The sequence below is a fragment of the Mus musculus genome, chromosome 8 (assembly GCF_000001635.26).
Source record: "Mus musculus strain C57BL/6J chromosome 8, GRCm38.p6 C57BL/6J".
In the NCBI taxonomy this organism is placed as follows: Eukaryota; Metazoa; Chordata; class Mammalia; order Rodentia; family Muridae; genus Mus; species Mus musculus.
The window spans coordinates 26,082,603-26,109,476 of record NC_000074.6 but is presented as its reverse complement, the minus strand read 5'-3'; the positions used below and the strand labels follow the sequence as shown (position 1 = coordinate 26,109,476).

The 26,874-nt window shown below is 39.3% G+C and overlaps 1 protein-coding gene, 1 long non-coding RNA gene and 1 pseudogene across 6 annotated transcripts in view; 1 reads left to right on the top strand and 2 right to left on the bottom strand.

Moving 5' to 3' along the window:
• Hook3 (hook microtubule tethering protein 3) overlaps positions 1-26,874 on the top strand; it is a 98,198-nt gene that overhangs the window by 10,142 nt on the left and 61,182 nt on the right. For all 5 annotated transcript variants that reach the window (NM_207659.3, XM_006509150.3, XM_006509148.3 and 2 more), the window contains exons 3-5: positions 13,647-13,719; positions 15,770-15,820; positions 21,285-21,417. In NM_207659.3, the coding sequence (NP_997542.1) occupies positions 13,647-13,719; positions 15,770-15,820; positions 21,285-21,417 (257 nt within the window). The remainder of the gene's footprint in view (positions 1-13,646; positions 13,720-15,769; positions 15,821-21,284; positions 21,418-26,874) is intronic.
• On the bottom strand, positions 5,249-5,861 carry Gm18364 (predicted gene, 18364; annotated as a pseudogene).
• 1700047A11Rik (RIKEN cDNA 1700047A11 gene) lies at positions 12,957-26,868 on the bottom strand. The gene is made up of 5 exons (NR_110583.1): positions 26,742-26,868; positions 22,445-22,465; positions 20,479-20,565; positions 13,522-13,690; positions 12,957-13,172 (listed from the first exon to the last, which is right to left on the bottom strand). It is a non-coding gene; the product is annotated as an RIKEN cDNA 1700047A11 gene (long non-coding RNA).

The window sequence follows — 26,874 nt, the reverse complement described above, 5'->3', positions numbered from 1 at the left end:
TTTGATTATTTTTAACTAAATACTTTGGAAACATAATGCTATAAAGCTCACTATCCAACTTTTGACTTAGGATTTCTTTATTTTTTAAGATAAAGTTTTGCCGTGCAGTTGTGGCGCACGCCCTTAATCCCAGCACTTGGGAGGCAGAGGCAGGTGGATTTCTGAGTTCCAGGCCAGCCTGGTCTACAAAGTGAGTTCCAGGACAGCCAGGGCTATACAGAGAAACCCTGTCTGTCAAAACAAAACAAAACAAAACAAACAAACAAACAAACAAACAATAACCCACAAGATAAAGTCTCATTGTATAGCCCTGGCTGGTCTGGAACTTGCTATGTAGACCAGGTTGCCTTGAATTTTCAGAGTTTTGCCTTGTCTCTGCTTCTTGATTGCTTCAAATAGAGATGTGCCCCAACATGCCTGGTCCAGGATATTTTTTATGTAAAGCATTATGTGTGAATTGGGTTCAGCATGATTTTTAGATGGTTTTATAAATTTGAAGCCTCGAATTCTTGTGAGCTGATATTTAAAGATTTATATATGACTCCATGGGATTTTTTTTCAGGTTCTACTGAAAATCAGTATCATTTTTAAATGAAATCCTAATATTACTACCTTCCATGAGTTTATATGAGTCATGTATGAGAGAAGTCACTAAAAATGTTTGAAAGAACCCTCTTCGTGTGTTGAGAATGTGAATATGTGTTTGAAAACTATAGTTTTTACTTTCTTCTATAATGCAGCATGCATGCATGCATGCATCTGATTTCAGGCCCTGGGCACACTTTTTTTATTTAATGGAACTCACAAAGGTTCATTTGAGACCTGAACAACTCTGCCCCTAGCTCCCTTAAAAGGATAGCATTTCTTAAGAGACAGTAAGAATTCGAGTTGATGACTTACGCCATCAGACTTGTAATTTGTTTGCTTGTTCATTTCATTTTGTTTGAGACGGGGTTTTGGTACTTAGCCCTGACTGTCCTGGAATTCACTATGTGAACCAGGCTTGCCTTGAACTCACAGATCTATCAGCCTCTGTGTCCTGAGTGCTGAAACTAAAGGTGTACACCACACCTGGCAGGGCCTGTGATTCTTGGTGTGCCTACATGCCTGTGCCTAGGAACAGTTAATACATTGCCCTGATCTAAATTTAAGTTCCTTTCACATTTGATTTTTTTACAATTTTCATTGTGTATATTCTTTCTCCATGGTAGTGTAGTGTATATACATAGGGGTGAACATATTTCATCCCTTCTACCTTCCTGCCCTCTAATTTCTCACCGTCTCCCCTCCCACTACTCCCCTAGATGGGTTTACTTTTGCTGCCATGTCTCTATAAACTTGATTTTATGTATCAGTGTAAAGTTTAGGAAGCAAAGAATGGAAACAGACAATATTTGTCCTTCTGATGCTGACTTAACTCATTTCCTCCAGTTGCATCTATTGTTCTATAAATATTATGGCTTCATTATTCTTCATGCTGAAAAATAGATCCATTATGTATGTACCACACTTTGTTTTTGTTAGATGTTTTGAGTATAATTTTTTCTTTCTTTTTTTTTGAGGTCATAATATGATTACATCATTTCTCCCTTCCATTTCCTCCCTCCAAACCCTCCCATATTTGCCTCCTTTCTCTTTCAAGTTAATAGCGTTCTTTTTCATTACTGTTGTTATATTCATATATAGATGTATACACACATCTACATTCATAAATATAACTTGCTCAGTTTACCTAATGCTACTTGTATATATGTTTACAGGGCTGACCATTGGATAACCAGTTTATATATTTATAAATTATACATTTTCTTTACCCAAGGTTGGATCTATAACTTAGCTGCTTGAATAGTGCTGTAATAAACATTGATGTAGAATTACTCTGTGCTGTGTTGATGGGTTCTTTGGGTAAATCCCTAGAGAAGTACAGATGGTCATATGGAGATCTATTTTTAGTGTTTTGAGAAACCTGTGTGCTGATTTTAACAGTGACTGTGCTAGTTTGCCCAGCAGCAACGTATAAGGTGCCATTTGTCCACACCCTCACCAGCAATTTGTTATTGTTTCTTTTTTTAAGTTTTATTTTACTTATTCATGTCCATGTATATATGGGTAACAAAGGAAGCTAGAAGCAGGTGCCAGGCCCTTTGGAGCTGGAGTTACAGGTTTAACTCCATCCACCTTATGTGGATGCTAGGATGCAAATTCTGACCCTCTGATAAAGCAGGAAGCACTCTATTCACCAGCCCTGTTTGTCTTTTTAAATTTTTTTCAACAAAATTTTACTTTAAATTAGAAAGTCTGCTATTCTAATAAATTCATTGTTCCCCAGAATGAAGATACTTCTGTGATATTAATAAACTAACAACTGCATATATCTCTACATTTTTAATAATTCTTTCTTAGTGTGTGTATGTGTACACACGCACCTCATGCCACACACATGCCATGGTGCATATGTGGAGATTGGAGAGCAATTTGGGAGTCTGTTCTCTCCTCGCAGCTTGAACTAAGACTGTTAGGCTTCCACAGCAAATGCTTGTACCCACTGAGCCAACTCCCTGGCCCTACCACATTTGTTAAAGTGTTAAAAAATATATCATATTAAATAACTGTCTTAAGTAAAATTAAACCTTTATAACATAAAAGCACTTCCAGTATAATAATTTAATTATGAGTGTATTACATGATCATTCTTAAAATGCAACTTTTCAACTTTGTGTTAGTATTGGTTTGTTTAAAGACAAAACCAGAAAGTCTTACCTGTCCTCAGCTGCTAGTACAGTAGTAACATGTTGTGTTTTCTTTGGCACTTCACACGCCCACATCTTCCTTATAAAAATCTCTAATGCTACCCTACGACTGCCAAAGTGGAAGCTGTTTTGTTGTTTGGCGTTCTAAGAACTAGTTCAGCAAGGAGACATTCCATTTTGTTGTTTTTCCAGGGCACACAGCACCAGAACACCAAGTCTAGATGCTTAGCTCTGCCCAGCTTACCTAAGTGATTATTCCAGCATCAGAATAATTGTTTTCCAGTTCTATTCAAATCAGGAATTATTTTTCATGGATTCCAGAAAAGACAGCCTCAAAAGAAAGTATTGTAGACTTTCATTTAAATTAAACAAAATAAAATATGTCTGTATTTTCTAGACTGGGCTTTCTGACTTACACCTGCTGAAGAAGCCCACAGGTCTTGCTAAAACACCTGGTTAAAGGTTTGTTTCACTGGCCAATTTAGTTAGACAGGCTAGCAAAGAGTAGTTATGTAGGCTTCTTAATTGCTGTGTTGCATTGGCACTGGCATTCTGGGTAGTTGTTACTTGTAATCTGCATGTCACCAAAACAGACAGCTATCATTCAGATAGCTTTATGTAGCTACAGACTTGGAGATGTTCCTTGTTAAGGTCACCAGGAAATGAGGTTGCCTTTTAAAAATACTTTTAATTATTTTATTTATTATTTGTGTGTGTGCATGTGTATGCCCTCATGTGTGCAGTCATACCACAGTGTGCATGTGAAATCAGAGGACAGTTTTAGAAGCCAGGATCAAGTTGGAGTCATCAGGTTTGCACAGCAGTTATCTTTTACCTTTTGAGCCATCCCACCACCATTTGAGCTTTCCAATTACTTCTGAATACTAATAATTTACTGTATAATAATTTGCACAGAGCTGTCTTAGTTACTTCTCTGTTTCTGTGAAGACACACCATGGCCAAGGCTGTTTATAAAATAAAGCATGTAATTGGGGGCTGGCTACAGTTTCAGAGGTGTGTCCATGGCCATCATGGTGGGGAGCATGATGGCAGGCACCTGGCTCTGGAGCCATAGCTGGGAGCTTAAATCTTGTCTGCAAGTAGGAGGCAGAGTGAGAGAGACTGGGCATGACAAAGCCGCAAAGCCCTCTAGTGACACACTCCTCCAACAAAGCCATGCCTCCTAATCCCTCCCAAACAGTCCCACCGGCTGGAACTAAGCACTCAGATATATGAGCCTATGGGAGTCCTTCTCATTCAAACCACCACATGGGCTTTTTAAGTTTTTCCACGTTGAACACTTATGATTAGAACTCTTCCTAAAGAAAGGCCGAAGTTTAATTATTCCATTTCATGCCTGTTATACTGGAATAATTTAAGAAAGAACTCCTACAAAGCCCCTTCCCACACACACACAAAATCAGCATGGTTTTAGTGTAATCTGTATCATTCATAGATATGCCAAAGCTAAGAGCCATTTTTAGTGAATGAGAGCAATATTATGTAAGAAAGCGTAAAAAGCTGAGCTTCAGAACGTCCATCTTACATGGCACCCTGTTACATAATTGAATACAGAGGAGCGGTTTGCTTTTAATTCTGTAATCGGAAGCAGTTTAATTATATGTAAGTGTTCTTGTTTTTGGTTTTTGTTTGTTTGTTTAGTTGGTTTGGGGTTTTTTTTTTGTTGTTGTTTTTTGTTTTTTGTTTGCAGAAACTCAGCATTAGGTAATAGCAATGGACTATTATAGTAATTCCTTTTTTTGTACACATTAAACCACTTGAGAGAAATGGTTATTTTGAGAATTAGAAGAGAAAACTTGTAAGTGAAGTTGAAATAAAATGCAAAGTATCACTGCTAACTCTACTGTTTTACAAGACAATACCCTCCAATCTATCCAGGCCACAGTCTCAGGGAATCCCAAGGCAGAGAGCTCCAGAAAACTGTAAAAACAAATACACAGTTTCTTTAGGACCTTGTGAAAGCAGGTTTCAGGAAGTTGCTAAGTTTCAGTATCAAGAAATTTTCACATCATTTTATCTGCTCCAGTAGCTCATCTGTACACATAGTTCCCCTCGGATCTCCAACAGAGCTTTTCTGCACTGTCTTCCTTTAGGATGTCAGATGTGTGCTGCTGCCATACTGTGTGACGTTGTCACCAAACAGAACTACATGAATATAGGTGTCGCCTGCTATGATCAGTGCCCTCTTCTCTATACAACTCTCATCCATATCTTGGCCTTCATGAACCCAGCTTTGTTGAGAATTCCTGTAGCCAATGGAGTCTTTGCATTCTGCCATGATAGAAAGGTCAGGGGAAGCCTGCGAGTGCTCTAGTGTGAAGAAGCAGCAGCACTTGCAGTCTGATCTGGACTGAAAAATAAAAATGGAGAACCATGGTTTTAGCAGATTAGCAGTAACGTCTCTCACGAAAAAGTGCCTGATGCTTGCAGGAAATGCTGAATTTGGATTGGGGCTTGTAGTTGTTTATTGTATAGTTGGCACTTTGCTTGAGCTAGTCTCTTCAAATCTGTTTAAGTGGGTCTTTTTTCCTTACCGTTAAACTGTCTGTGGTCCTTCTCTGAAATTTTCCAAAGAACTAGATGAGAGGTTTGGGTCTTGAGGATATTGAAGATGGACTACATCTTTTTGGGGTTGGCCATAAATAGACTGAAAATGTAAAATGCCCCAAACTAGATGTTACAACTTTTGTGTTACAGGTTTGTCATTGATTTAAGGTTCTCAAATTTACTACTAAATGCCATCAAATTATAAAGTTGTATCATCTCCATTAAGAAGGATCAGTGATTCTTGCTTTGGCATATAGTTTTCTAAATGAAATAATTTCTCACATTCATTAAAACTCTATTATAATGCTGTTTCAAAAATTCTGGACTAAGAAATTTGTCTTAAGTAAATCTTTGAATGTAGCCATAACATCCAAAGGTATGGAAAAGGTCGGCATTGCAGCATATCAGAAGACATTTTGTGTGTTCTAAGCATGCACAAAAAGTTATTTTTTACATCCTCTTATTTCCCCACGATTTAAAGCTTTTGTGGAGCTTATTTGCCTTTTTAGTACCATGAAAAAAAGTGTTCTGCTGGGAACAGATTCCTCAGTAAGGTTTCTTTTTATGATGTTTCACTCTGGACAATTTGACCCCGGTGTTTTTGCCTGTAAGCCCATGAACAGTGAGTCGGCACCGTGGGTCTGAGGAGGCTGCTCTCCACAGATCATAAACAAGTTGAGCTCCGGCCTCTGCTGGGGTTTTTATTCTTTGTGTCTTCCTGTTTTGAGCAGGACAAACATGGATTTAGAACAAGTCAGAAAGACTCCTGAGGAGGGAGGCGCTCCAGAAAGGGTGCCCCTGGAGTTCTTCTCCTTTCCTACCTCACAAACTTCCAGAGTTTTGAAGCTTCTGTAGACTTTTCTGTCTAGTGCCCCTCTCCCATGTCTTCTACAGCAACTTGCTCTCCTTCATGCTGTCTGTTGGAGATTTCCTTCTTCTTTCTTCCCCATGTTTGTTGTAGCACGTAGGCAGGCATTTTATTCTCTGCCACTTTACTGATCAGCCTCACTTAGACTCTTCAGTGTGTTTTATCTACATATAATCTACAAATTAGGATACCTTACCCCTTTTTTGAATTTTATTTTATTGAAAATGTTTTTTGTATCTTTTGTGTGCAGTTCTTTTTTGTGCCTGTGATTCATGAATTTAGTATTTTCACAGTGACCTATAGATCACAAATGTTTTGTTTGTGTTTTCTTATTAATATATCTTTGTAATTGTCTCCATCTTTTGAGTAATACCTTCCTTGTCTTCAAATCCTAATACTCTGTCCTTTCTTTTGCCCGTTCTGTTGGTAGGGCTCTCCTTGGGGCCTTTTCTTTGACTTGTTGAGTTTTCGTTTTCTTTTCTTTTCTTTTCTTTTCTTTCTTTTTTTTTAAGATTTATTTATTTATTTTCTGTTTGTGAGTACACTGTAGTTCTCTTAAACACACCAGTCTGAATCCCGTTATAGATGGTTATGAGCCACCGTGTGGTTGCTGGGGATTGAACTCAGGACCTCTGGAAGATCTATGAACCTCTGAGCCGTCTCTCCAGCCCCAACTTGCTGCGTTTTCATCCAGTGTTTCTGGATGTGTGTGTGCATGGGAGTTGCAGGGTTTCATTTGTTCAGATCCAACATGGAAGGGAGAAGTCTTACAGTGTCCAATCCCTGGACAAAGAACAACAGCCAACTAAAGAATGCTGCAAAGGAGAGAAATCGGCTTCTCCAGGAACAAGTCCTCTGATTGGTTATTTCATACCACATGGTCAGTCCTGAAATCATATACATACAAGTAACACTAAATGGAGCATATGTTACATATAACAAATATGCATAACAATAACCAAAACAAAGAGGTTGTGAATTTAAGGTTGAGCAAAGGGAGATATATAGGAGGTGTTGGAGGGAGGAAAGTGAACGAGTGGAATATATAATTATATTTTAAAAAACAAAATGAATAAAGGAATAGTTATGTCATTTTTGTTTCTATGTACACACTTATAATCACACGTTTGAATTATTTTTCTGGATTCTTTTTTGAATTATTTTAATGATAGTTAACTATCATTAGTGGCCATTAGTACAAGATTAGTAAATTTTGAAGCAGTCGTAATTTCCTTTTTTTTTACTGTTTCATATATTTTTTGCATTGTGATTTGCACATCTGAGGTTAAGTTGTTGTTTGGATATTTTTTAAATTGCCCTCATTCTTTTTTTTTAAATTAATTTATTTTATGTATATGAGTACACTGCAGCTATACAGATGGTTGTGAGCCTTCATGTGGTTATTGGGAATTGAATTTAGGACCTCTACTCCCTCTGTCCTTGCTCACTCCAGCCCAAAGATTTATTTATTATAAGTACACTGTAGCTGTCTTCAAACACACCAGAAGAGGGCGTCAGATCTCATTACGGGTTGTTGTGAGCCACCATGTGGTTGCTAGGAATTGAACTCAGGACCTTCAGGAAAGCAGTCAGTGCTCTTACCCACTGAGCCATCTCACCAGCCCCAAATTGCCCTCATTCTTAACAGTACATATGTTTCCAGTGTTCAAGAGGAACTAGGCTGTAGCAAAATTTAAATGGTTTTTCCTCTCTTAGAGTGTTTTCAGGATAACATTCTGACTCAGGTGAAGGTAATTGCCATAGTTTTAATTTTTTATTTCCCTGTTATCTAAGTGTGCATGCAGCTTCTTAAAATTTTTATTAGCTGTATTTCTTTCTTTGAGAAATATTTATTTAATTCTGTGGCTTTTTTATTGATTAGGTGGTTTGTTATTTTGTTGTTTAAGTTTGAGGTTTTTTGAGGTTTTGATTTATTTGTTTTAGTTTAGTCTGTTTGGGGGGCATTTATTTTGTTTGCTCATGAGCATGTCCCCCCGCCGTGTGTGTGTGTGTGTGTGTGTGTGTGTGTGTGTGTGTATTATGTATATATATGCACATATATAATTTGATATATGATATATATTGTATGTGATATATTTATATATATCAGAAGACAACTTGGAGGATTTGAGTCTTTTGTTTGCCACATGGGGTCCCTGGCTACATCTTTTCTGAAGGTTAAAGCAGACGGCAACTAGCTACCTTATCATGCCAGCTAGAATTAGAGATTGTGTCTCATTCTCATGAGTTCTTGGAAGATTTAATCCCTTACTTTTGGCTAACTGATGTGTGACTAGATTTGGTTTGTTCTAGCTGAGCCTAGTATAAGCTTAGTCCAGACTAGACCAGGTCTAATGAAAACTTTTATCTCGCACCGAGGATTTAAACAAACAAACAACAACAACAACAACAACCCTAAGAGTTTGCTAATGAAAATGTCATCCTAACTGAACTGAGCACCATGGCGTACACCTTTAGTCCCAGTACTCTGGAGACAGAGGCAAGGGATCTCTGAGTTTTAGAGATCAGCCATGGCTACGTAGTGAGACCCTGTCTCAAAAACTAAACAAACGAAAACATCTCCTTAAAGAAGAGACTCTACATTCATGTTGGAGCCTATATTAATGTGTAAGCATTTATAAAGAATGTTACATTACTTAAAATTTTGAGCAGTAGAAATAAAATTTAATTTTTTTGTTGTTGTAGAAAGCAGTCTACTGTAAGAAAACAGTGTATTTCTGGAATGATGTTAAGGATCAAAGCTAATGTGATTTTCCTTATCTGAGTTGATACAGGTGTAAGCACAAGTAAATACGTGTACTGCTGGTTAACGAGCTGGTTTTTAACAGGTGTTAGAGCATAGGCGGATCATTTGTTATTTGTGAAAAAAAATTCCTAATAAGCTGTAGTTGTTATTTACCTATCAATGCAAAGCCATAATCTTTTAAGGAGTTGTGAGGAAATTGCCCTTATGCTGTGTGATTCTAGCCTAAGACCATTAATTAGGAATGTTTAGAAATTCTCTGGAATTACAAACTGCTTAAACAAAAGTCACAGCTAGAGACATGCATATAGAGTTAAAGTTTATTGCTAGGAAAAGCTGCATTGGGGAAAAAACAGTAAGAATGTTGCAGGTGAATATTCTGTTTTGAGACGGGATCTTGCTATATGGCTCAGATTTACCTGAAATTTACTCTGTAACCCAGACTGGACCCAAACTCACCTTCCTTTACCCCAGCCTCTGCCTCCTAAATGCTGTGCTTAAAGCTTTGTGCCGCTGTGCCTGATGTTCAGACGATTTTTGGTACATTCTGCTGAAGTGGTAGATTAGACGCTTACTAAATACATGCTAACTGCCTTGCGTAGATGTATTGGGAAACTCCTGTGGCAGACGTTAAGTACTGGGTGGTATAACAGTGACTAACGCCGGGCGTGGTGGCGCACGCCTTTAATCCCAGCACTCGGGAGGCAGAGGCAGGCGTATTTCTGAGTTCGAGGCCAGCCTGGTCTACAAAGTGAGCTCCAGGACAGCCAGGGCTATACAGAGAAACCCTGTCTCGAAAAACCAAAAAAAAAAAAAAAAAAAAAAAAAAAACAGTGACTAACAAGTGCCAAGATCTAATTCAATAGAGGCTGCCATGAATGATGTTTTCTTTTTTTCCACTTGTACCAGTTTACTGAGATGATTGCTAGAATCATGTGTTGAGTTCTGCTTATTTGTTTTTAACAAAAGTGTGTGTTCTCAACTTTGCTACTTAACTGTGATTGAACTTGGGGAAATTGCTTTATTTCTAAGTCTGATAGTTCTTACCTGTATCAAGTCTTAAGAATTTTAAAGATAACTTTCTATTGGTTATCTGGCTGTGACAGATACCTGAGAGAAACTATTTTAAAGAAGGAGAGGTTGAAATATAATACAGCTCAGTGGTAAAGTGCTTACCCAGTATGCACAAGGCCCTGGGTTAACCCTAGCTGGAGGAGGTGAGATGGGGTGGGGTATTTAATCCCAGAACAGCTGCAGGATTTAGGAGGCAGAAACAGGAGGATCAGAAGTTCAAAACCAGCCTCAAGCTCCAAAATAGCAAGTTTAAGGCCAGCCTGGGCAAAGGAAAACCTGATCAATAAATGCAAAAATAAGTAAAGTAAAATGGGAAGGACTTCCTTTGGCTCACATTTTCAGAGGTCTTAGTTCATGGTCTATTGCCCCTGCTATGACCCTGTGGTGAAAAAAGGTATTGTGGCTGCAGGAGGACGTGGGTGACCAAAGTTGCTGATGTCAGAGCAAGCATGTCAGGAACAGAAAGAAGAGCTCAGAAATGAAAGACTTGCATCCAGTGACCCGCATTCTCCATCCGCCTTCCTAATACCTCATAATTCATGATGAACTCAGACCCTGATCATGTAATTACCTATTTATAGTTCCTCAAACTCTGGGCCAAGCCTTCACACCAACCTTTTTGGAATCTACTTAATATCTAAACCATACAGTGTTTTTAAACATTTTTTTAAAGGTCTTAGTGGTTCAGTGTCTATGACTTTGAGCAGTCCGCTACATTATTGCAAAGATTAATAATTTACTGCCAGTAATTGTGCCTTTCAGATGATTTAACTGTCAAAAATAAAATTTAATATTTTTAACATTGAAATTGTTCTTTATAATAATATTTTGCTAATGTAGTAAAATCCCCTTTGTTTTCTTTGCGTTGTCTGTTTTCTACAAGATTTGAAGCAGAGAGAGTGCCGGCAGGAGGGACATGTCTGCCCAGTTGTTGGCAGTCCACCTCTCTGAGAGCTTACCTATCCCTGGCAGGCTCAGTGCTTTGCCCGCAGTGATGGATGTGTCCTTCTTGCAGCCATCCCTCCTTTAACCACATGTAATAGGATCAAGGATGAAAATAGACTTTGGCTAGACCATTTCAGCTTGCTGGGGATTATGATGAGGCAATAATAACCCGTCTTAATTAGAAGTTGTAAGCACTTAAAACATAACGATATGTTATAGCCATTTCTACCTTTGTATTGGGAGAAACAGGAAGAGGTTGGTCCACAAAGAGGAAATGGTGTAGATAGGAGGAAAAATGTAAAAGAAAGCAGTCCAGAATCTTCTTGCAATATCTGTGAGGCCCAGCCAGCTCTTTAGTAATAGTACACGTCTCTTCTTTCGGCAACAGATTACCTAAGTTGGTTTCTCTTGGTGCAGAGAACCTTGCCTAGAAACACTAAATTAAGCTTAAAACAAAAATAGATGAATATGAATATCCACATGCCAATCAATGAAGTTATCTCTCTTCTACTACATAGAAATGAATCAGAGACCTAAATATAAGAGCTAAAACTACAAAAAGGAAAAAATCAGTAAGTCTTTATGATGTTGGTAGACAGGTCCTAGATAAAAATGCCGTAAGTACAAGATAGATAAATTGAACTTCATCAGACTTACAAACCTTTGTGTGTACATTATGCCAGTAAGAAAGGGAAAAGGAAGAGCTAGCGTGATGTCTTAGGGGTTAAGAGCATCTGGGAGTTCAGTTTTAAAACCTACAGCGTGGCTCAAAACCCTCTGTAACTTCAGTTCCAGTGGATTTAATACTCATCCACATGGTGTACCTGCATACATTGAGGCAAATATTCATCACATAAAATAAACAAGGAATTCAAGAGAAACTAGAAAGAGAACGAGAGAGGGGCTAGCAGGATGCTGAACAGTGCTGGCTGTTGTGGAGGACCAGGCTTCGGTTTCTGAAACCCATATTGGGCTGTGTAAAACTGTGTATCCAGCTCCTGAGGACCCAGTTCCCTCTTCTGGTCTCCATGAGCAACTGCACACACACTCATGTATACACACACAGTTTTTAAAGTAAAAAGAAGGCTAAGGTTACAGGAATGAACCACCACAGGCAAGTTTTATATTTAGCAGAATTGTGTGACCCAGCAATCTTACCCCAAATAAACATGTCCATTCAGAAACTGATAAATGACTATTAAGCATCATTATAATAGCTCAAAAGTAAAACAATCCAAATTATTCATCAGCTGATGAATTGATTAACATAGTGTGGTAGTCACTTATGAGTTGTTTGTGAGAAATGTATCTTGTGCAATCACAAAGTAGGCCATACAGTATTGTTCATTCACTGGACTGGAATGTTCTGTGGTTCTTTGATATATCCCAATAAAGAAGGCAAGCTCCAATACATGCTACATTATAGAAAAACCTTAAACTCTGAGAGAGAAGTCAGATGTAAATGGTCAGTCATATGGTTTATTATTTTGTTCACATAGAGTTTACTAAAATGTTCAGGGCAAAAACAAAGAAGTTAGATTAGTAACTTCCAGGGGTGTAAAAATAAAGAAATGAGAAGGTTGGCTAGTAAATACAGGGCTTATTACCTTATTTTTGTCTTTGTCTTGTATATGTGGGTGCTCTTGCCCTATGTTTATACACGTGGACGCCACAGGCTCACATTGGATATCTGACCTCAACCGCTTTCACACCTTGATTTTTTTTGAGAACTCATATTTTAAAATCTGGAGTTCACTGTGTCTATCAAGAGATCCACCTGTCTCCACCACTCCCAACCCCTCCCCCCTCCTGTGTACTCTGCTCCCTCAATGCTTGGATTAGACAAATCCCTCTGCTCCTGGCTTTTATTTGGGTGCTGGGGATCAGGCCACCATTGTTGCACAACAGTTGCTTTGACCCACTGAGCCATCTCCATCACCTAAGGTTCCTGGTCTAAGAAGATGCAGAGAATCTGACACGATGGTGATGGTCGTGCCGCTCTGTCAGTACTGCACCCTGAAGTATATTTATAAATGAATTAATAAATATGTGAACTTATTCAAGCAAAACTTACAGTGATACTCATGCTGAGTTTGGGAAGTTTAAGTAGGCTTGCTTGCTTGCTTGTTGGTTGGTTGGCTGGCTGGCTGGTTGGTTGGTTGGTTGGTTGGCTGGCTGGCTGGTTGGTTGGTTGGAGAATTTCCTAAGAAAAATGAGGATGTGTACATTTAGGGTCTCCCCTTGTTTGGCTGTATTTGTCCATATAAACTCATTCTGACTTTGTTGTGACAGTATATCTTTTTTAAAAGTGTATCATTGGTTTTGACTGGTTTGGGATAATTTTAGTCCATCAACAGTTCTAGTTTTGTATATTCAACTATAACTCACTTTTAGAATAAGTTAACTACACAGTACCATTTTGCCTTTTAGTGCTTTTAAGATAATATCCCTACTTTGTAGTATACCTTATATATGTACTATACCTGTACTACAAATAAACTGTAGTTTATTACCAAGACTAACGGAACCGATTTTAGAAACTGCACAGTTACCTGGTGGGTCATTTGATGGCTGGTATGTGGCACACATGTTTGTATGGATCACTTAAACGATGGCACTGGGTGCTTTTGTAAGTGTGAGGCTGCATGATCTTAATCCAGCTTCTCTTTACTTGCAGAGATCCTGTATATTTCGACGATAATTGGCTAAACAGAATCAAAACTGAAGTAGGAGACAATTGGAGGTTAAAGGTATTTCTTTTTGTTTTTACACCTGTTAAATCTTCAAATATTTGTGCTGTATAAAATACTTTTTAAAGATCTGATATTTTCAGTGAGATTAGAAGCTTATTTAGGAATCCTCTAGTAAAATAATCTGGACTTGAAGATTAATAATAATTTGACACTGCCTACCAGAATATGCCATACTGTTAAGTCAGTAAAGCCCAGCGGGGGTGAATTTTGGAATCAGGGAACATGTGTCCACACTGGAGCTCCCCAGTTTACTCTCTGCAGGCAAGTCCTGTAACCTTTTACGGATGGTGCCATTGATTAAAGTAATGTAGCATTTTGCAATGGCAGAGACCACTATTTTAAATGAACATATCAGTTTGAACGTGGTCCATATTCAGATATCAGAAGTATGAAAAGTAAACAGCTTAGAAGATCAATAAAGGAAATAAATGATGAATTTTCCAAATCCGAAATTTTCCTGAAATACACATCTTAATTTGTTAGTTTTATTTATGGTACTGCTTTTTTTTTTGTCTGTGTAGCCTAGACCTGCCTTGAATTCAGTTTCCTGCCATCACCTCTTAGTACCTGGACTAACAAACATAAGCAAGCACACCATGCTTGCTTTGTTGTTTCTCCTAAGTAAGCAACTTATTGGTTTGTTTTTCTCTTAAAAAGTACACGCTTCGGGGTCTGGAAAGATTGCTCAGCAGCTAGAGCACTGCTGCTCTTGCAGGTACTTAGGTTAGGCTCCCAGCTATCCACGGGGTGGCTCAAAAACACCAGTGGCTCCAGTTCCCAGGACCCAGTCTCTTCTTCTGACTTTGGAGAACAGCAGGCACACACATAGTGCACGTACATACATGAAGGCAGAACACTCGTACACATAAAACAAAACAATCTCTCAAAATGTTTTAAACCAGAAGGTTATAAACTAAGTAATTCAGCCCCTTTCATTTGATGACCTCGGGCTGCACTGTCTGTTGTTGTAGGATGTATTCAACTACGAGTCGATCATCATCCATCCTAAACACATCTGGCCCAAAGCCTTTCAGATGAGGAAGGGTTGGTCTGTACTAACGTTGAACAGCTTCAGCCAGATTGAAAGGAGGATCAGAGTATGGCACATTTACTCCAATGAAAAGTTGGTCAAAAGCAGAAGAGAACTTAAGGAGCTTTTTATCAAATACTGCAGTGGCTCTGCCTGTCATTTCCCCTAGATAAGATGGCCAGTGGACTTAAGCTCTAGTGAGTCTACTCTCACTCACCACTTCCTCCTCACCTCATCTGTGGTCCTTAAAGTACTAGTGTTTTTGCAGTGCTGATGTTAGTCTGTCTTGGTAGTTCAGGATACAGTAGTAATATTTATTAACCTATGGTCATAATTATTTACTTTGGTTTTCAGCTAAACAGCAGCCTTTACTTGACAGTGGAGGAATTTGGAGATGTTTTTTTCTGGAATAAGACAGCAAGGACTGGAGAGAGGGCTCGACAGTTAAGAGTACTGGCTGCTCTTCCATAGGACCTAGGTTCAATTCCCTGTACCTCCATGACCAACCACAACCCTCTGTGGGTCCAGTTCCAGGGAAGCCAACGTACATACAAGGAAAACACCCATACATATAAACTAATTTTTAAGATTTTTTAAAAAAGATTTCCAAGGGTAATTTTGGCAATAGTTTTTGTTTAATATTCTTAAATTAGAGAAAATAGCACAAATTAAAGTCTACATAGATTTTATTTCCTTTTGGGGGGATTTAGGGTGGGTGGGTGGGTGGGTGGGTTGGTTGGTTGGTTGGTTGGTTGGTTGGTTTAGAAGAGTTGCATAAACTTGATTGGCCAGCTCAATGTCCGTAATCTCAAGATCTTAACTCTGAGAATCCAAGTGTTAAAGTACCAACATGCTGCTCACAAGGCTTTGGAGTTCAGCCCACTTGAGACGTCAGAGAAGTGGTCAGGGAATGCTCAGCTTGCACTGGCTCTGAGACTCACGTGCGTTCAAGGCAGTGGTAATCTGTACTGAGATCTGTGCGTGCCTTTCACCTACTTTTTTTATCTCTCTAAACAGATCAGCAATTTAAAGAAAATTTTAAAAGGCATCTTGGATTACAATCATGAGGTAAGATTTTTTTTTTCTCCTTCTACTTGGAAATATTATAGAATAGTTTCAAATTATAGTTTCAAGCTTAAGAAAAACATTTCAAAGTTAATAGCCTATCTTCCCCTGTGATGCTTTGGAGATATTGATTCAAATAACCAGTCATTTCTTAGGTGTTGAGCAGGTCAGTAATATGAGTAATTTGTGAGTAATTATTAAAATGTGTTCGATTTTATTCTGTCTCTCCTTTCACCCTATGCTTGTAAAGGTGGGCTAGAGCTGGTGGACTACTGTGATTGGGCTAGAGCTGGTGGACTACTGTGATAGGGTTAGAGCTGGTGGACTACTGTGATCGGGCTAGAGCTGGTGGACTACTGTGATCGGGCTAGAGCTGGTGGACTACTGTGATCGGGTTAGAGCTGGTGGACTACTGTGATCGGGCTAGAGCTGGTGGTCACTGGCAAGCCCAGGTGAACTCACCTCATCCTCTGAGTCCATGTCAGAGCACAGGCATTGCTGGGGACACACACAGCAGAGCTATTGGTTTCATGAGCACAGATGCCAAAATGACATAATACCACCTAGAAACATGCAGTATTTTCTTTGCATTTTTGTCCCTGCAAGCGTGCTTACATTTAAACCCACATTTATATCGATAGCATCTACCATGTTCATTTAGTAAGTGACTCTACCATAGTAGTTCTCAACCTGTAGGTCATGACCCCTTTGGGGGTTGCCTATCAGATATCCTGGATATCAGATATTTACATTATGATTCATAATAGTAGCAAAGTTACAGTTATGAAGTAGAAATGAAAATAATTTTATGGGGCTGGAGAGATGGCTCGGGTGTTAAGAGCACTGACTGTTCTTCCAGAGGTCCTAAGTTCAATTCCCAGCAAACACATGGTGGCTCACAACCATCCATAATGGGATCTGATGCCCTCTTCTGGTGCGTCTGAAGACAGCTACAGTGTACTCATATGAATAAAAATAAATAAATCTTAAAGAAAGTGCACATTTAAAAAAAGAAAAAGAAAATAATTCTATGGTTGGGGTCAGCACAACATGAGGAACTGTATTAAATGGGTTGCAGCATTAGGAAGGTTGAGAACCACTGATCTGACCTTGGTATTATGCTATAGTCCTTTCTTTGGTTTTTTGAACAGGACCTTGCTACGTAGTACAGGCTGGCCAGAAACTCACTTTGAAGTCCAGAGTTACTAAGAATCTTTTCAGGAAGAGATAAAAGCAACATCTATCCTTTTATTAAACTCCCAGTGACAAGCAAGAGGCATAATTCCACCAAAGTTCACAGGAACCAGTGAGTCTATTGGGCTTCCTTTCAGAGCATAGGAAGGGCATTGTTAAAGAGATGTGGGTGGTTCTCCCCTCACTGCTAAAAACAAAAAGGCCATACCTGAAAAGCTTTTACCCAGCAGGGATGAGGGGCTTCCGTAGCCACAGAGATACCCTGGCCTATATAAACTGCGCCTCCCCTAGGCTGTGTTCAGTTAAGACACAGTTGCATACAATGGTAGTGGTAGGAAGCAGCTGGATACTCCGTGAGAATCTTGTGCTCTCTTACCCTTGGGGCTATAACTAATCAACAGGTTCAGCTGGGTGAAGGAGTATAGCCAAGTGCCCCAAGATTGGCTCCGAAGACAATCACTCGGTACACTTAAGCTGGCCGCCAACTCAAAGACAGTCCTCCTGCCTCCGCTTCTCATGCCAGTATCTTAGGCATAAGCTTCCATGTCCTGCCCAATGGTTTTTTGGTTTCGTTTGGTTTGGTTTTCCTATTTATTTATTTTTCAGAGAGTTTTATGTAGCACAGGCTGGTTTCAAGCTCAGTATGTAGCTAAGGGTGACCTTGAACTTCTGATCTTCCTGCTTCCACCTCCTGAATGCTGGGATGTCTTTCTTTTAGTATCATCAACAAAATTTGTCAGACCTTCCTAACAGAGCTTTCTCCAGTTCTGCTGCAACCGCCCATTACCAGGTGTCAAGCCAAGGTGATTATAAGCAGTAAAGCAGATTACACTGTTTTCGTTGTTAAATCCTCCTTGTTTCTTTGGGTTATTTGTGCTGTCCTATTAGGTAAATGTTCTCATACTGAGCTATACCCCTAACCATCTGTTTCTTCTTAGATGAAAAGGGTTTCATTAATTTGCCTTAAAATTTAGCCCAGGCAGGCTTTGAACCTGATACACGTGTGCATCAGTCTCTCAAGCAGCTGGGATTATAGCCTAGGCCTCCAGCCCCAGCTAACATGGTCTATGCTTACACTGAGAAGCAATCTGTTTATGCATATTTATTTGGTTGTCTCAGTCATGAAATGAGGTTGGGGCCAAACCTGACATAGTCATTGTTCAATCCTACGTAATTTTGTAATTATCTCACGTAACTTAAAACTCACTACTAATTTTCAAGAAAATTGTTATTTAAAATATGTAAAAGAATACTTGGAGTAAGTAGTAAACATCCTGAGCAAATGTGTAAAAGACTGCAACTACTGAGGTAGCTTTCTTTTGTTTGTTATTTGGCCAGAAGTTATTTATAAGGGTACTAAGAAGCAATATTTACTAGATCTTTCAGGTTTACAAGAAGTAATCATTTTGGTCTTGAGCATCAGATTCACTTATTTTGTTAATTAAAAATTGTATTTTTTCAGTAAGTATCAGAAAGGAAAGGTAATAGAAAATTTATGTCAGAAAAGATCATGGTGATTTTTTAGAAACTACTTTGCTGAGTGTCACTACAAGTTTGGTTCTGCACTCTGACCAAGTGGAGAGCTGCTATCAGTATTTCCTGGTGAGAAACCCTGGCTCAGATTCTCTCTACAGTCCTCTTTTCTCTCTCTGCTATCCTTTGGTTTTTCTCATCCTTGTGCCCCACCATGCTCCCTCCACAAGACCTTCCTTGGTGATGCTTTGGACTTCCAGTCTGTAGCATCATGCTGTGCTGCAGCCAGCATGACCCAGCCACACTGACTGATATCTCCATATCCTTAGAGAGGAGATAAGTTGTGCCCCCACAGCTGACTAGCATCTTTGGAACATTCCTTGTGTGCTTTAAATGTCTGGTCATCTGTCGCGTGCTTATGAGAAGAGCTGAAGTGCTGGGCATTGCTATTTATTTTGCAACTACACAGAGTGAGTCCCTGCCAGGCTCCCCTTTAGCCCAGCATCCAATGTTCTTTTCCCTTTTTATCACTGGCTGTAGTTTGTAATTATGTCTCTTTCCTGCAGTTACTTCATTTGCTTTATACATCTTTTACTTGCTCCATATGCTTCATGAAGGTAGAATACTTCATTTAAAGTTTGTATTTAAAAGCGTTGTAAGTATATCTTTTGACAGTGTTTTATTCTTGTAAAGATCACAGGTAGACAGGCTGGCCTCTAGTCTGTCTATACCCAGGGATGACCCTGACCTTTCCTTTCTTACTGCTATCTTCGGGAGAGTACATGCTAGTATAGGCCTTGACGTTTCTTTGTTTCTTGAGAGTTGGGTTGGCTGTGAAGTCTGTGTCTGGAGGCCACTGCAGCAGCGCTCGCTCACCAGCTTCCTCTACATTTGCTGTTGAGGCTTCTCATGTGGATTGCATTCCTATTGGCAGATTCCTTATTTAGGATTTATATATCTCTGAAGATTCATGGTAGTGTTCTCTGATACAAGATGCATTTTGATCTTGGATTGTGTTTTCTTATGCTTGGTACTTAACCAATTCTTCTAAGCTGAATACCTACTAGTTTTACTTTTAGGAAATTTTTTTCTACTCAGTTTTTTTTTTTTTTTTCTGTAGAACTTCCACTGAACCCTTAAGCCTCCTGGATTGATCCTTTAATTACTCAGATTTCTTTAATTACTCAATCAATTTTTCTTTTTACTGCTTGTTTTTGCTCCTTTCTTGCTAGTCCATTGAAACTTTCATTCCTATTACATTTTTTATTTCCATGGGCTCATCTTTATTTTATTCATTTTCCACCCCCGCTGTTCAGTTTCTTTCCAGAAGGCATCTCTGTTGCCATCTTTAAGTATATAATTTTAAATATATATTTAAATACTACTTAATTAAATACTTACTGATTAATTAAAATATTTAATAAATTTTAATCATTGGTATTTGGTAATTTGATTAAATATTAATTTAATTTAAGAGAAGGTCTTTAAATATGATAGTCCTTTTTGACTCATGTGACATTACTTAGGGGGCCAGGGTTTCTGGCCACCAAAGCTACTCCAGGTTAGTAGCTTCTTTGTCTTTTGTGTTGTAAACTCAAAGATGAATTTTACAAACAACAGAAGAGTAAATTTTAGATAGGAGCTTATAGAAAAATCGCTTAAGAGAAGGAAGCAAGAAAGGACTGCCGCTGACGTCCCTGTTTAGGGCTTAGTGAAGCTTTACTGGGTTGAAGCATGGGAGGCGAGCTTGTCAGTCCAGTTGTCCCACCCACGAGGTATTCATTAACACCTTCCCATCCTGGTAGCTAGGCTGGAAATTTGGCACCCCTTCAAGCATCAGAGAAGCACCTGATGACACATAGCTTCCAGACAGCTGTGCTCATTAAGTTCTGTGTAAACCTAGAAAAATGGTAACACAGAAATAGAGCACACCAGTGCCCCTGAATGGTTCTTAGTGTTTCTGGCCTCTGGTTAGGACAGAACCAAGTACATACTTGACTGCTAGTTTTCAAGGTCTCCATCATGAACTGTGGAATGGTTTCTTTTTTCCGGCTTTTAATTACTTCTGGAGATTGATTTACCTATACAAAGAAAGAATTAAATTTAATCTGGGCTGCTAGTGTATTTCTGTTTATCCCAGCGTAACCTTGAACTTCTGATTCCCTGCCTCTTCCTGCGTGCTGGGATTGTAGCACGCACCACCCTGCATGCTTTGATGCAGTGCTGAGGATGGAAGGAGGCTGCTGCTCTGCCCTCTCGTCTACATCCCCAGCCCTGCCCAGCTTTCACTGGCAGGTTATGTAGCAGAGATTCCCACTTGTTTGCATGCGACTTCATTTGGAACCAGAATCTCCACTAAAGGATGTCCCGTTGCTTTTCCTGTCCAGAGTATCTTACTGCCAACATTTTCAGAGACGAAGTGAAGGTAGCAAAGGAAGCTTGTGTTGCTAGTGTGAATTCCTCTTTAATCCCAGCTGGCTTGGATGTCCTTTAGTTTAGACTGTTCTGGTTATAATTCATCAGAGATCAAACATCCAAGCTTTCTTAGGACAGCAGAAGGATCGATAATATATGGATTTTTGTTCAGTGTACATAGCACATACCAGGTTAGGGACTAAGTCGCCATGAGACGTGATAGTTGTAACTGAGGTGTGAGAGAGAATAGAAATTGGGAGTGAGGTTGGCAGAACAGCTCTGGTCTTGACACTGAGTCTTTGGTGATAGCAAATTGACCTCTAATAGATATTTTATTTAGCTCTGTAAACAGGAATGTGATTATAATCTGCTTGTCTCCATTCAGATTTTAGGACAGCAGATTAATGATTTCACCCTTCCTGACGTGAACCTCATTGGGGAGCATTCGGATGCAGCAGAGCTCGGAAGGATGCTGCAGCTCATTCTAGGCTGTGCTGTGAACTGTGAGCAGAAGCAAGGTAACTAACAAATGAACGCATACTGTGTGCTTCATGTGCAAGGCCCCAGGATAAATAACATCTTTCCATGGTACCCATCTTCTCTGTCATCTACACTCTGCCAGTAATTTGCCTTCAGATTTAAGTGAGTTCTAAAAAGTAGTCTAATTTTGATTATGTCACATCCCTTCCCTTTCTGTAAGGCTGTATGATTGGGTAGTTTCATACTGTGTTATGTTCGTTGTTATGCTGCTGTGGAACCTGGTGCCGTGCTCATCCTAAGCATGCTCTGCACTGTTGGACTGAGCTCTGTTCTGTTTAATGCATGTTAATGGCATTGGCTATGCTGCCATTTATGGCTATTATTAAAATACTTATTAATGCAGTTTGTAAGGTGATAGCTTAGGAGATGTCTCTGTGCTTCAGAATAAGAGCCCAGGCTGCAGTGCTCCTCACCTATGCTCACTCAGTTGCACTCTCACAAACTGTGGAGCCTTGCTGGGTAAATCTTGTCTTTGCATTTCAGTTTCTCAGTAAATAAACATTTAGTGCCTACCCCCAAGCTCACTGGGGACCCGAGTGACACAGCAGGTAAAGCAGCACAAGACCTTACAGAGTTGGGTTTCAAACAATTCTCATTTCATGGAAATGTGATTTTTTTCTTAAACGATAAGTATATTAGATAGTGTTTTAAACAATAATTCCATTTCCTTTATCTATTATGTGTTCTTATAGCCACAAATTGTGTTTTGGTGTTTTGTTTTGTTTTGTTTTTTGTTTTGTTTTGTTTTGTTTTGTTTTGTTTTGTTCTAGAGCAAGTTCTTACTCTGAGCCCTGGCTGGCCTGGAACTTGCTATGAAGGCCATGTTATCCTGAAACTCACAGAGATCCGCCTGCCTTTGCATCCCGAGGGCTGGGATTATAGGCATATGTCACATACTTACCATGTCCACAATTTATTTTATTGAAAAATTTCTCATACCCTATATTCTAATCATGCTTTCGTCTCTCCCAACTCTTCTCATATCCTTCCCATCTCCCCACTCACCAGCTCTTCCTTTCTCTCTCTCTGTAAAGGCAAAAAAAAAAAAAAAAAAAAAAGTAAGAATAAAGAAATAAAAACAAGAAACATACACAACTGAAAGCCATAAGTATAAGATGAGCGGCCATAACATGCAGGTGAAAAACAAGTAAGACAAAAATTTTGTTCCAAAAAGCAATACGAGGCAAGAAGTCCACAACAGTGCCATTAAGTCCACTTTGTGTTGCCTATATAGTGTTGGGCATGGGGCCTGCCTTTCAGTGTGCTTTAATATACCCAGTGAGACCCACTGGAGAAAACCAATTTTTCCACTTTAAAATATCACTTCTTAGGTGGTATTTATGGGTTGAGTCAAACTTATCTATGAATATATCACCTATAAATTGGAAAAACTTCTAATTAGACTAAAATTAGTAAGTGAAATTCAGTTTGCAGATATGCAACTCCTAGGTCACAAATTTGTGGTATGTGTTGAAGTTACTTTAAGACCAGCTTTGATATGCAGGTAATAATGTCATTTTTTTTTTTAGGTTTTTTCTTTCCTTTGTAAAATATGACTTATTTACTGTATACAAAGTAGATAAATTATTTTCGTTTTGAGGGAGTGTTTTCATATATGTGTGTGGTACATGCACATGAGTGTGTGCCTCATGCATATGCACAAAGAGGCAGAGAAGAACATTGGCTGGGGTCCTATATCATCCCCCATTCATTCTCTGTGGCCGATATACTTGAATTTCCCTGTTGCCTAGGATGGGTGGCCAGAGAGCTCCTGAAGTCTGCTTGTCTTTGCTCGCAGTTCTGGAGTTAGAGCGTTGTACAGCTATCACCGTCTTTCATTTGGGCACTAGACATTCCGACTGGGACAGTTCTGACACTGGACAGCTCTTCTGTCACTGTGCCGACTTCCCAGATCCAAAGTGGATTTAATTTATTTCACAGATATTTATTAATCTGATATATTATGGAAGAGAACTACAGTACCAGACAAAACAGACACAAAGCTTGAATGGAGAGAAAAAACATTACCCCATAGCATAAGTAATTACAGAGTTATGTAAGTGCTCCAAAGGGGGAATGTAAGTGGAGAGTCTAGACGTGGTGTTAGGGAAGTTATTTAAGTAAAACTGTGAAGGATAATGAGCTAAGAATTACACAGAGGAAGAAAAATTCTAGTTATATTTAAGAACCTTAAAAAACCCTCAAAACTATAATCATGGTATGGTAAAGACAGAATTGAGAGAAGTATTGCTGGAGAATAGGAAATGAAAGGCTATCCAAAATCATAAATAGTATTTTGTAATTATTTTAAATTGAAGCTCAGTTTTTATTTTTTATTTATTTACTTTTAATTTTTTAGTTCAAAAGTTCCCAACCCCATTTATACTATTTTCCTTCACATTTGGTAATGGTTATATTTATTTGTCTTTGTACTTTTTTTCATATTCTAAGACTGAGTAAATTTGATAATAGACAGCATAGACTTTTGGGGTTTTCCCTCAGCTTGCCAGCTGACCCCCACTCTTCATATTGCTTTACTTTTCTTAAAATGTCTGTATTTCTTTAAAAACATTTTTTTTCTAATGCTGGCACATTGATGACCCCAAAGCCATCATTGGTTCATGGTGCGTCACAGCACATCACAGTGCCCCTTCCCTCTCACTGGCTAGTGTACATTCTCTCTTGCCCCTCTCCCACAAGGTTGCTAGGGCCTTGGAGGGGTCACATCAGTGTCTCAGTCCAGGGCTGAGCACGCATCGGTCACTCACACAGTCATGAGTCCCTGTGTTAATCATTACCCACTGAAAACAGAAACTGTCTGACCAAGAATCTATGTATGTGTATGGATAAATATTTAGAAGACTACATAACAAAACAGTAGTAGTAAGGGACCATGACCTCCTAGCCATGGGCTTTTGACCAGATTTACAATACCGAGTATGATTTCTTCCTGTGGGGCGGGTCTAAAATCCAGGTAGGAGATGATTGCTTACCCCAGTAACACTCTGGCCACGACTGCACTTGTGCTCACATCTTGTCTAGCAAGGTGATACTATTAGCAGAGGTCACAGCTGGGTAAAACAGTTGGTGACTAATACCTCATAGTGCCCTGTACAGCACATTCCAGCATTATAAAAGCTACCTGGGGAAGAAGAAGGAAGCTTCCAGCTGAATAGGCTTTTTAATCTCTCACTTACTCTCCTTTGGGGTATTCTCTGGTTTCAGGAATACAGAAGAGAGCTAAGAATCGTGTAAACAAGTTTCTAAATTGTTAGTCATCGGCTGTGGCTGTGAATGTATCATGTGGGCAGATAGGTTAGGAGGCTCTCTGAGGTGCTTCAGTGCTTCCTACCTACCTGTGGATGAGAAAACCTCAGCCTTTCTCCTTGTCCCCACACTCTCTTCATTATGAAGGCTAAGTGAAACTGCGTTGTACATTTGCTTTATGTTGAGCCATTCTTACAAGTTGGAAGAAGTTAAAAGCAATTGGTGAGAGCCCGGCTGTGTATTTATTTATTTGTCTTTGCTGACCTCTAATTGGGGCAAATAAAGTAGGAGTAAATTTTAAAAGGCAGAGATTAGTAGTAGAAGGCACACTGACAGTAACATCGACCTTGTGGTTTGGGTTTGGTAGCAGAAATGAGGGAAGGCTGTAGGTTTTTTGGTCTAGTGGTAGTCACAGCGTATGCCACAAATTGCACGTGGAGATCAGTGGTCAACTTGCAAAAGTCAGTTCTTTCTTTCTACTATGTGGATCTTGGGATCAAAGTCTAGTCGTCAGGCTTGTCGGCAAGCACCTTCACTCACCGAGCCATTTCGCCAGCCCACCAGGCAATACCATGCTGTCTGCCTTCAGTCTCCTATTCTCTTAAGCAGTAACAGAACAAAAAAATACCTTTTCTAGGTCAGAAGGCTGAGACTTACAGATATTACAGGATTTACCAAATAACTTACTTGTAATGAATGAGCTAGATATAGAAAAAAACTTATTCCTTCATCCTTTGAGCTTTGTATTCTTCGTATTAAACTATACTAAACATTTTGAACAGATAAAATTGAGGATAAACTCCCTTACATAGCACGCCTCATTCTCCAGCATTGCCTCGTGGGTGTGGACCAAAGAATCATACAGAACTGTAGTTTTAACTTTAAGGTTTGAAAGTAGTGCACATGAATTTAGCTGTCATCACCATTTCCTCATTAGTACTTTACGGTGTTCGCGGGGAAGGGCCTTGACGTGGCAACACCGCTTCTTAACTAACGCTTCCCCTCTCATACCTACTAATGTCCTGACCTCTTACTGTGACTTCCTGCATTTCCAGTAGTTGCCATTAAGTCTCCCCTCCCCATACCAACACCACTGCTTCTTCTCTTCCATGCTCATTCATACGCTATAATTTTGAGGACTTGTCAATCACCCTAGATGTGCTGGCTCCTGTTTTTGATGTCATAATACCACAACGGTGGTGTTAAATATTTAAAACAAAACAAAACAAAAAACCCATGTTATCTGCTAGGCAGAAGATTCCAGAAGATGAATCTAATGACAATGGTTATACATTTCATAAGTACAGTTCTAAGGGTACCTGCCATGTTAATTTATTTTAATACTTAAGCCAATTCTGTCATCCATTGTTGTGGCTGGAAATAATTAAAACTGTTAGCAGGTCTTTGTCAGAGGAAAGAGATACTGCTTCCAGAGTGACTTTACTCTGAGCAGCTGAGACCCTCCTGGTTTGGGAGTGGTGAGCATCAGGCTGGTGTGCTTTCTGCTTTCCATATAGAGATGTATTGTAGAACCCAGGATTATATAGTCGTTCAACTACAGGTTCAGTGTGTATCTTAAATTCATTGTAGTTATTTCTGTTCTATATAATAAGCAAAATTAAGGTAAGAATTTGCATAACTTAGTGCTTTGATCATGTAAAAATAAAACCAGATTATTTTTACTATGTAACAAAAGAGCATCTAAAAGGACAACTTTTAGAGTGTAGGAAAGGTGTAGTGTGGGTTCTTCTTTGCCTTGACTCCGGGTCTCACTGTTTCACTGATTTAGTCTGATAGGTACTCATGCTAAAGCTGCATCCCATGACCTTTACCTACAGCCCCAGCTCAAGTGCAGGTGTATATTCTGAGTACATACACGCTGAAAGATCATGACAGGGAGATCACAAGTTCAAGGCCAGATTAGGATCCAGAGTGTACTGGAGGGCAGCTGACAGGACCCAGACTCCCTCAAATGAATAAATGTCGGACAAAACTTTGGAACAAAGTTCAAATTTGGTTTTCAGTCTTTGCTTACCTGTGGCGCATATTTGGGACAGAGCAGCCATGAAAAGGAGGTTCTGAAGAATCAAAAGAGAAAGCTGATTGTAGCGGTTTATACAGTGTTAGCCTGCAGCTGCTTCACATCTTTTAACTTGAACAGTGACATC